At 39.2% G+C, this 10864-nt stretch overlaps 1 protein-coding gene across 1 annotated transcript; it reads left to right on the forward strand.

Moving 5' to 3' along the window:
* Positions 1-592: 592 nt before the first annotated feature.
* On the forward strand, positions 593-10533 carry RpLP0 (ribosomal protein LP0). The gene is made up of 7 exons (XM_022073171.1): positions 593-695; positions 1807-1900; positions 4166-4341; positions 5699-5933; positions 7206-7391; positions 8642-8800; positions 9589-10533. Exons 2-7 carry the CDS (start codon positions 1847-1849, stop codon positions 9727-9729), a joined length of 951 nt encoding a protein of 316 aa, XP_021928863.1. The 5' UTR covers positions 593-695; positions 1807-1846; the 3' UTR covers positions 9730-10533.
* The last annotated feature ends 331 nt before the right edge of the window (positions 10534-10864 follow it).

The raw sequence follows: 10864 nt of genomic DNA on the forward strand, positions 1-10864 counted from the left end.
CCACAAATGTCATGAAGAGGTTTCAGAGCTTGCTACACACACTTGTCAGCTGTGACTGTGCTGGCCTTAACATAAAGGTTGTATTAGAATGTGTTTGTGGATATGAGCTGTTACTATACTGCAGAAGGTCCAGATAATGAGGTTTTCCTGTTATGATAGATGTGAGTGGCCATTACTGGTTTGTTCACAAGTGTAAGTGTGCATATAAGTATGCCTCATACATTTATCAGGGCAACTAAAACCTGCTGAAAGATTCCTGAGAAGCAGATTGAGAATCAAGTTCATACTCTTGCAAATGACTTCTGCCAAAACAACAAATTAGGTAAGAACAATGACAAATCATAGCTCAAAGGAAATCTCAGGGAATTATAATAAATCAAAATGCCTAGTATTTCTTTTGAGGTACAAGTGCTTAAAGGAAAAATGCAGGGAGACAGTTTTTAATTATTATGTAGTGTTGTCTCGGTTCTCAATGACAGCTAATATGTATGTCATGACATTTCCATATCAAATAATTCAGCGTTCTCGTCACCGAGCATAGTGGACGGAGCAGTTCCGTCAATATGTTCTACTATCCTAGCGAACACAGAAAACAGAAAGACGAATATTATGATCCGTGACGTCCTGTTGTTGGGTAAAATCCACAGATAATGCAGAATCTGTGTTGGCTGGAGTATAGCTGAATTTTTGCTGAGGTGGGTAGTGTGTGTAATTATCGTTACTGTTTTAAGTGCATCTGTATTTTTCTGTAGTTGCATGTGTTTTAGTTGCATACGTTTTTAACGTCTAAAGTATGATTTATCTGTATTTTTCCTATTTGGAGCATAATCATAACATTTGAAGGGGTGCTCGTTGCTAGAGTTTTGGATAGTATGGTCCCATGTGCTTGTGTTACTTTACATATTTTACGAATTTGTTTTGGAATTTTCAGTTCTGAGCTTTGCTTGCTTTTTATGTAGGATTTAGTTTATTTGTTTGGATACGTTAACGTATGTGCTTTCGTAAAGCAAGTTACGAACGATTTCAGTTCGTTACCTATAAATACATACATCTTTATTACATTCCATGGACCCATAAGATATTCAGATGACAATAGAATGTGGAAAAAGTTACAATAATAATAATACAGTACATATTGTAAAGTACAATTTATACTATTATATAAATTTCACATAATACAACAAAGGGTTCTCCTAAAGTAATGATACGTTACAAATAAACCTACCCATTACATACCGAAGATAAATTATCACTTATTTGTAAACAATAGAAATTCATCGACAGAGTAAAAATAAGTAAAAATATATATCTTCCCACGTATGTCCGATTTTTCATAGTTGCCTCTTTCATGCTGGCTTGCCCACTAAAACACTGTATGGATTCCTCTTCGCTCCCATGCGGGCTACATGGAAAAACCAAACTCAATTAGAATATTGTACAATACTTCCCTTCTAACTGAATCATACGCTTTCTTGAAGTCTATGAATACCTTATATAATATCTCATTTTACTCCTATTTTTTCTCTGATCACTTGTTGACATTTTGCGTCGAAACCCACACTGATCCCCAATAATTTCGTCTACTTGTGGACTTATTCTTGGGAGAAGGATGTTGGATAAAATTTTGTATGAAGTTGATAACAGTGAAATGCCTCGATAATTACTACAGTCAGTTTTGCCGCCCTTCTTGTAAGTTTGTATAATAATAGACTCCTACTGCTAAGCCAGTTCTTCCTTATTAAAATCCTAACAAACGAAAATAAGCAGAATTAAGGAGGTCATGAATCTGTTTTTTCTTTATTTCAGTCCTTAAATATCTCATCAGAGAAGTCCCTACATACACAAGATGGGTAGGGAGGACAAAACAGCTTGGAAATCAAACTATTTTACAAAGTTGGTAGTAAGTATCACATTTGTCTAATACTCAGATTGTCCTTAAACTGTTGCAAAGATTTTACCGTTGCCACCAGTGGATTTTGTTATATTGTGTTCACTATTTTATCGTAAGAACTTGTATCAAAGATGTGCAACAGCACAATTACAGTCTGAGTGATCCTGGTTGTCATTTTTTGGTTGAAACTTGGAATAGGTACCATTGATGATAAAAGTCAATATATCAGCAATAGATGACATTGATTTTTTTTTATTGTATGTGAAGTGTGTTTCTGCTAGAGTTGCGGAAAATGTTTAATATTTTGAGGTTACAATTTGAAGGACAACAGGCATCCGTACACTTATTATTATAATAAATGTGCATCACAAAATTCAATTCCATTGTAGTCCTATATAGATACTTGTGGATGTTTGAATATTTTGTTACATGCACACAGCTTATTAAAAGAAAATTAAAATACCACATTTTGAGAAAATACAAGTTAAAAGGTCAGATTTGAAGACCTTGAAAACACGAATGTCATTGTACAGAGTAAATTATTGGCTTTAAAATGGACAAACGTTCTCTGTATCTCAATTACGACAGAAGTTATGCCATGCTTTCTGAGATTACTTGTGCCCAAAATACAAGCATTTTGACAAGTTTGGATGTCTGCTGTAAAAAATCTTTTGGCCATAAACAGTAAAATTTGGCAGGAATATTTATCTCCACTGGGACTGCAATCTCACAAGGAATCATTCGATTCTGAGGAGGTCGGGTTAGGATGATGCCAGTTTTGATTTGACATGGAATGATCCACTGTAAATTTTTGGTGCTGAAACAGCCTGTTGAAAAAGTACATTTTTAATACTGAGAAACTGTAGGAGGAAAACTATGGTTGATGTTACTGAGATCTGGGGATCAGACATTGATGGAACTGACCAAAGGTTGTACCTAATGGTGGGCTTTGATATCATCAATGTTGAACCACATTAGGTTGTGTCCTGAAAAGAATACTTGGTAATCTGTTTAAATGCAAGATTAGAATTTAAAGGATCATTAACATATCTTAATGATGTCAGTTTGCACAGGCTCGTTTTACTTGCGTGACACTGTTGTCATGCAAAGTTTGGTCATGTGCTAGAGAAATAGGAGGATTCGCTAACGCCACTAGGCTGAAAGCCGAGGAGTGGAGTTTGATAGTAGACCTCCTGACATATTCAGTGTTGCAAAAATTGTTACTGTACCATGACAGGCTTATAATTTGCATTGCATTGTAACGTGTCATTTAATGCTGTCCACAATGCCATAAACATTCGATAATATGAGAAAAATAGCCACGGTGGTCTGGCAGTTAGAACGCTGGCCTTGTAATCCTGGTGTCTCGGGTTCGATTCCCGGCGGTGCCCGAATTTATAACTTGTGTTGGGCAAGGCCGTGTTCTAGGCAACACGGAGTTTTCCTCCGGGGGCTTCCCCGGTTTCTCCGTGGCATCCCAACAATTACTCCATTCACACACAGAAGAAGGCAATGGCAAACCACTTCTGGATCATCTGCCAAGAACGTATATGAACAGGTCCCAGTCCGAGAAAAGGATGGAAGGATCCTGTTCATATGGACCTGTCGTCAGACAGAACACTAAATAATAATAAGATGAGGTGGTCTAGCGGTTAGAACGCTGGCCTTGTAATCCTGGGGTCTCGGGTTCGATTCCCGGCGGTGCCCGAATTTAAACGTGTGTTGGGCAAGGCCGTGGTCTAGGCAACACGGAGTTTTCCTCCGTGGCATCCCAACAATTACTCCATTCACACACAGAAGAAGGCAATGGCAAACCACTTCTGGATCATCTGCCAAGAACGTATATGAACAGGTCCCAGTCCGAGAAAAGGATGGAAGGATCCTGTTCATATGGACCTGTCGTCAGACAGAACACTAAATAATAATAAGATGAGGTGGTCTAGCGGTTAGAACGCTGGCCTTGTAATCCTGGGGTCTCGGGTTCGAATTTATAACTTGTGTTGGGCAAGGCCGTGGTCTAGGCAACACGGAGTTTTCCTCCGTGGCATCCCAACAATTACTCCATTCACACACAGAAGAAGGCAATGGCAAACCACTTCTGGATCATCTGCCAAGAACGTATATGAACAGGTCCCAGTCCGAGAAAAGGATGGAAGGATCCTGTTCATATGGACCTGTCGTCAGACAGAACACTAAAATAATAAAAATAAATAAAATAATGATGTCAGTAGCATCAGTGAATCTTGTGATAATAGAAATGTGTGTATTATGCAGCAACTTTTGGATGACTACCCAAAATGTTTCATCGTGGGCGCGGATAATGTCGGCTCAAAACAGATGCAGCAGATCCGAATGAGCCTGAGAGGTGTGGCCGTCGTACTTATGGGGAAGAACACCATGATGCGGAAAGCCATTAGAGGTCATCTGGAACGCAATCCTGCTCTAGAGAAGTGAGTTAGCATTTACATTTCTCAAACATCGACAGTTTGTTCTTTCCTGCAATTAAGGCGTCAAGCGTCACACGTACAGAACAACACGTAATATTATGGTATAATTTTGGGATTTTTAATCTACATTTTTGTATAGCAGGTGGGGAGACGAAGGATTCTGAACTGCGTGATATCAAGCAATCTCTGATTTTAGTCTGCTCTTAATTTATTCACAATGAAATTTTTATTTGTTACTGTTGTTTTCAGACTTGTGTACCACGCCACTTTTCTGTGTCCCATCCATTTCCTGTCTGTTTTCTTGGAACTCCTTACTGGCATATTTTAAAGCAGCGGTGAAGCATCTCATTGTTTCAGATTAACATCCGTATCTGAATGCATTGTGTAGAAGAAATACCCGTGCTTATGTGTAATAATTTTTAACATAACCTCTTTTCATCCACTTCTTGAGCTTCACTTGTGGCTTTGGAGGTCAGTAAAAAAGAGGAGATCAATTGTTTTGGTGGACAGAAGTCTCAGCATGTTGTTGGGACTATGGAATCTCATCAAAATGTACAAAAGTTTTTACGAAAGTGACGTTTCTAGCTCAGTTCTGTCATTTTCATTAAGTTAGACCAGTTCTGACATTTTCGCCATTGTGTGGTATTGTGGGGGCAAAAAACAGGTTTTGGAAACTAGAATTGTTTCCATTCTCTCTCCTCCTGAGACTGGAAATGATCCAGTTTCTAAAGCATTACGTCGTTTTAAGAATACCATGTGATGATGCCAAAGCCCAGATGTCCGGTATCATTAGTCTAGTCTTGCCTTACCAATTCTGTAAAGATGAATTTCTCAAATAGAAGTCTGTCCTGTATGAAAGGAAGACACTAGGCTTTGTGAGTGAAGCCCACAAGATGAGATTGGTAACCAACGTATTTATAATTATTTAGATCATACATGATCACAAATGTGGAGCCCATTAGTCTTAGATTTACAATGCCTCAGTGCAGCATGTATATTATTTCTCTGCTAAGCTCTGTATTTACAAGTGAGGATCCTCCTATTCACTGTTATTGGTCCCTGTGACATTTTATCGTTCACTGTGACGTTTTGTTTTTACCTGAACTTAAAAAAATAACTCGAACGGCAAAAGATTTGCCGATACAGAAAGAGTTGTGCTGTGTGGTGGTTGTTAAAGATTCCATGTAATGAGTCCGAAAACTGCTTTCAGCCCTGGCAGGAATGTTTAAATGTGTACATGCTGGAAGCATCTCTTTTTAGGGGAATTTCCCTCTCCCCCCACCCCTTGTAAGTACAGCATCTTGGTCGTAACTGTTTTAGTCTTAATACTTTGTGACCGGGCTTTATTCCTCCATTACAGGTTACTTCCTCATGTGCGTGGCAATGTTGGATTCGTATTTACTCGCGGAGATCTTGTAGAAGTCCGTGACAAACTGCTAGAGAACAAAGTCCGAGCTCCTGCTCGCAATGGAGCCATCGCTCCTTGCCCGGTCATCATTCCAGCTCAGAACACGGGTCTGGGTCCTGAGAAGACGTCATTCTTCCAAGCTCTGTCCATTCCCACTAAAATCTCAAAGGGAACAATTGAAATCATTGTAAGTAAAGTAGCTGTTGCGTCTACGCCACTTAAGCGTGGGCTTCGGAATTGCAGTTGATCTGTCGCTGGGAATGGTGGAAGTTGCACGTAATGAGGCGAACCATTGTTTCACATGCAATGAGGGTATTTTGGAGTTGCGCTGGTAGGACTAGAAAATACGGTGTGTGGCACAGTGATGACATCTAGAGAAAAGACATTCACCGTACAACTTGTGGAACTGTTGAAGGTTTTGTAACTATTAACACACTGCAGACTGGCTGGTGGGTACGGGTCGTACATGAGATTTGCGCACTGACGTTAGATCTGGACATTGTCAAATAATGAGCTTTCCACCTGAATGCATGCTAAAAGTTAAATTACCACCAAATATGATTGTTTTTAGTAAATTATTAAAATTAAAAGGTGTTATTCGTTTACGATGATCATCGGCCATTTATGGCTTATGCGTACAGTTTTCCTGTTGTGATGACGAAGTGTTTCCTAAAGCTGCTGAGTAACCCGCTGGAGCCAGAAATGGCTGAACCCACCAGCGTGGCAGTGGCTGTGTTTAAATGTGCACGCTTGTGCAGTCTGAACAGAAACTGTATGGAAGGAGGTTAGTATATGCAGAGGGGTCTTTTGTGCTTTGGATGGGGAGTAAAACTTGCAGATGATTGATGTGGATAAAGTAAGTTAACTGTCACCACACCTTTTAGTTGTTGTGGATGCGGAAATTGGAAGGTAAGATTCCAGTGCAAGCATTGCGAAGGAAATGTCTTTCAATTTAATACTCTCCAGTTCTGAATTTACTGTTGCCTGCTTGCGTTTCTGTTTCTGAGTTGTGTTTGTTCGTGAACCTTCAACTGTTTGGGCCTACCGCAGATCTTTTGCGGATCTGCTTGCGAAGCAAAATAGTTTTTTCTCATTTGACAGTGTAGTCTTACAATCCTGCTGAAGCTCTGGAAACTCTACACACGTGTGTAAGGTTTTCTTATCACTTGTGCCACCTGTTACAATTTCCATTTCTCACGCATCGTATTGTGATGTCATTCACCAGACTTTTCGACGAAGCCTTGCATAGTTTCGTGTTGTTCCCCCCCCCCCCCCCTTTTATAATGTGAAGCAGAGTAGACGTTCTTCAGTAATTTTCATCAGTTAATGACTTTTGTAATGAACTGTTATTGAAGTGTAAATGATTGTCACTTTCACAAGTGTCGAACGCTAATCGCGGAGTGGGATGTACATTTGTTTCCGGCACTAGCATGACAGTGTGTTATATGTTCTATTACAGAATGATGTACACATCCTTAAAGAAGGTGATAAAGTTGGTGCCAGTGATGCCACCCTGCTCAACATGTTGAACATCTCGCCCTTCTCATATGGCTTGCTAGTCCAAATGGTCTATGACTCGGGAACAATATTTGAGCCCGCCATTTTAGATATCAAACCAGAGGATCTGCGGGTCAAGTTCGCAGAGGTAACAGTCTTTTGTTTCTTTGACTATGATTTCAGCACTGTCTTAATGTGTTCGTTCAGATTTGTGTGTTTTGTTCTGTTCCCAGGCGAAGGTAATTGAGATTAACGAACCTTGACAGTTTGCAAATTCGTGTAAAATGAAGTGTGAACAGTAATATTTTGGCTGCTGTTTATTCTTACCTAATATTCTTAAATTTGGCAGAATTTGACAAGAAGAAAGTCTGTATTTGGGAAATAAATTGTGTTGAGTTGAATCTGATTGTTACGTGGCAAAATTAGTTTGAAAAAAATTCTTGGTTATTTACAGTGAAGTTGATTAATGAGAATATGCATTCGCATGAAAGAGCTAAGATCTCTTAATCTGTGTACGATTTTCTTGTTTTACACTTATCAGTAAGATTTTTAGTGGTTATCAACTTGCAAACACAGGAATTTTGTATTTACTGATTCTTCTGTGTACATTTCTTAAATACTTAAATCGTGATGTGGTGAGTCACCTGTTGTAAGTCGTATTGTTTTGTCTTGATTCAGGGCCTGCTTGTTACCTGCAAACCATTTACTTATGTTTGTCATATACTTCCTGAGCCTAAGATTACTATTGATCACAGATTATGGTTTTATGTGGTAAATTAAAGTTAAGCAGTGTTTGAACCTTGCATCATTCATGACTCAGTTGGAGTATAAGGCGTTGTGCCTCGTGCGTACAGTTTTCCTGTTGTGATGACAAAGTGTTTCCTAAAGCTGCTGAGTAACCCGCTGGAGCCAGAAATGGCTGAACCCACCAGCGTGGCAGTGGCTTTGTTGAAATGTGCACGCTTGTGCAGTCTGAACAGAAACTGTATAAAAGGGGAGGGTCAGTTAAGTATTGCAATAACATGAATAGAAGCCATTTGCACTGAAAGAAAACTACATTTTCCTACGAACATGATTGTTATTTAAAGTTGAAAATGCAATCTTTTAACCATAGACTGATGCTAGTACAATGACTGATTGCTTTATGCATTTTAACAATGTAAGTGTTACAATTTTTTGCAGGATTTATTAGCTATTCTTTAAAATGATTTTGTCCTGTTCTCTGGCAATGAGATTTGAATATACGCTTTTCTCCGCATTTACTGCTGGAGTTCCTAGCTATTTTTTGGTATTCCTTCTGTGTTTACGATATGTTTTCTTTCATTCTGTGGGATGTGTGGACCCGGTCTCATAGGTACAAGAATGTTCTAGTGTGAAGTTCCTGTAACCTGATTACAGGGTGTGGCACGTCTAGCTGCAGTATGCCTGTCCATCAGTTACCCAACCTTGGCTTCTGCTCCACACAGTGTAGTCAATGGCTTTAAGAACCTGCTGGCCATTGCTGCAGCTACAGATGTTGAGTTCAAAGAGGCACAGACTATTAAGGAATTCCTCAAGGTGTGTGTGCGATAATAAATATATATAAAATTATTTGTTTTTTCTGGTGCACTGATGATAAACGTTTTGTCGCCGTACAGTCCCTCCACTTTAATAGTTTAAAATGATGTGGCAACATTGGCATGTGGCTTTCTGCTCCTTGATTTTACTTTTGTTTTGCTACAAATCCCTGTTTTCCATTCCAGGCGTAATTTAAGAACTCAGTGGTCATCCAGGATGTAACAAATGAAATGTTTGTTTCCGGTAGTGTATATGAACATTATTGGTTCATGGGTATGGTTATTATGTTGTCTGTGAATGTTATTGATATGCTGTGTATAGGTTTGGTTTAATTCTTGTATATTGATTTATGTTATAATAATTTATAAAGGGTATAGTGTTAGGCAAGGTCCAGCAAGACACCTGAAGTTGTTGGAAATGTTCTACAAGGTTACGTACCTTGCTGATCTGTACATACACAACAGCAAGTCGTGATACTGCCTCACTCCAGGTTCAAAGCTCTTGTTTAGTCCATGTCAGATGATACATTGGCTCCAGTAAGAAGTCAGCTATTGCTACAACCTTAAGTCAGCTGAGGTTAGGATGCGAGAAATGGCCAGACGGCTGTAAACTGCTCGTTGTGATGATGATATTTGCTCATATAATAATCTCAGTTTTAAGCCTAGCTGATCGTCCTACCAGTGACGACCAAACCCGAGACTGCTTGACGAACCCGTCACTCTTCCAAATCCCAGAACACAACACGGGAGCCTTCAGAATTTGTTACAGATGAAACGTGTTTGTTACAGGATCCATCCAAATTTGTGGCGGCTGCTACAGTGGCGCCAGTGGCCGCTGCAGCTGCTGCTCCAGTGGAGTCCAAAAAGGAAGAGAAGAAAGAAGACACTGAAAGCGAAGATGATGACATGGGTTTCGGTCTATTTGACTAAACTTTCACTACAACTTGCTTCCAATTTACTGTGTAACTCAGAAGTTAAAAGGTCTTTAATGTAGGTCTGGCAGTTTTCGAGTATGTTTGATCTTGTCGCAGTATTATTTGATAAACTTCAGCATTTTCATCTGCGAATCACAAGTGGTACATCGATAGTTTTGTGGATATGTTTATCCATATGAATCGTGTCAATTTTGTGCGGTTTATAAGGCATGTTGTGCCGTGTTACATATTTGTGTAGCTATAATTTTAGATGTTTGGCCGTAATCAATTCATAGCTGCTGTTGTTGCAGTACTGTTTAGAAGGTAATGCTAATGTGACATGTGAAGGCAGTTTGATTTTGTGGAAAAAATTATTTCCTATGCATTCTGTTACATTTTGTGCTGATCAGCTATCATACAAAGTTAATTTTTATTAATAGATTTGGAATCTAAATCGCATTACTTTCAGTACAAACCACCTAAATAACGATCATTACTACCGCTGCTACGTGTTCATTATTACCATGCAGTTGTGACCTACTGTAACATGGCAATTAATTTGTGAGTTCCTGCTGTTGCTAATAGTAACTAACTAGATGGCTTACCGAACCCGAAGGTTCATCACCGAATTAACCAAAGCCTTCCACCGGACCCTGTCCTGGGCCAGCAAAATCCAGTCTCCTTCAACTCCTATCTCCCATAGAAGGATCATTGAAGACTTTTAATTTTGAGTTGCATAGTGTTGTGAGCAGTTGTTTTGCAAAGTGATACCTGTGTGTGTTGTTTGAACCAGTTTGTCATAAATACACTTGAAGAATGATGTGGTTGAATTATTTGACCCCAATTCCATCCCTTTTCATGTTAAAACAGCAGTAGACTTTCATTAAAAAACAAAATGTATAATTTTATGGACCATGATGTGACCAGGTTTGTTTGGGAGCAGTCAGATGAGTTTGTAGTCATAAATGATAGGTAAGGCCTCTGTAAACCCTTTCCATCTTGGGTTGAGAAGAAATTTCACTGCCATTGCACAAGTGATTATTGAGTCCTTGGAACAGAATGACTTGCTACTAATGTTATGAAGGGGGAGGGGGTAAAGTTGGAATTACTTTGGAGGTATATGAGGCCGAGTTGCATTGTGAATTTATTAG

This window comes from Zootermopsis nevadensis, unplaced genomic scaffold, assembly GCF_977971745.1.
Source record: "Zootermopsis nevadensis isolate Lab colony 2312 unplaced genomic scaffold, Znev_1.0 Znev_ptg000010l, whole genome shotgun sequence".
NCBI classification, from domain to species: domain Eukaryota; kingdom Metazoa; phylum Arthropoda; class Insecta; order Blattodea; family Termopsidae; genus Zootermopsis; species Zootermopsis nevadensis.

Coding starts and splice junctions, on each gene's coding strand:
- RpLP0 (XM_022073171.1), top strand. CDS start 1,847: ATGGGTAGGGAGGACAAAACAGCTTGGAAATCAAACTATTTTACAAAG. Junction 1,901..4,165: donor ACTATTTTACAAAGTTGGTA/GTAAGTATCACA, acceptor TGTATTATGCAG/CAACTTTTGGATGACTACCC. Junction 8,801..9,588: donor CTATTAAGGAATTCCTCAAG/GTGTGTGTGCGA, acceptor TGTTTGTTACAG/GATCCATCCAAATTTGTGGC.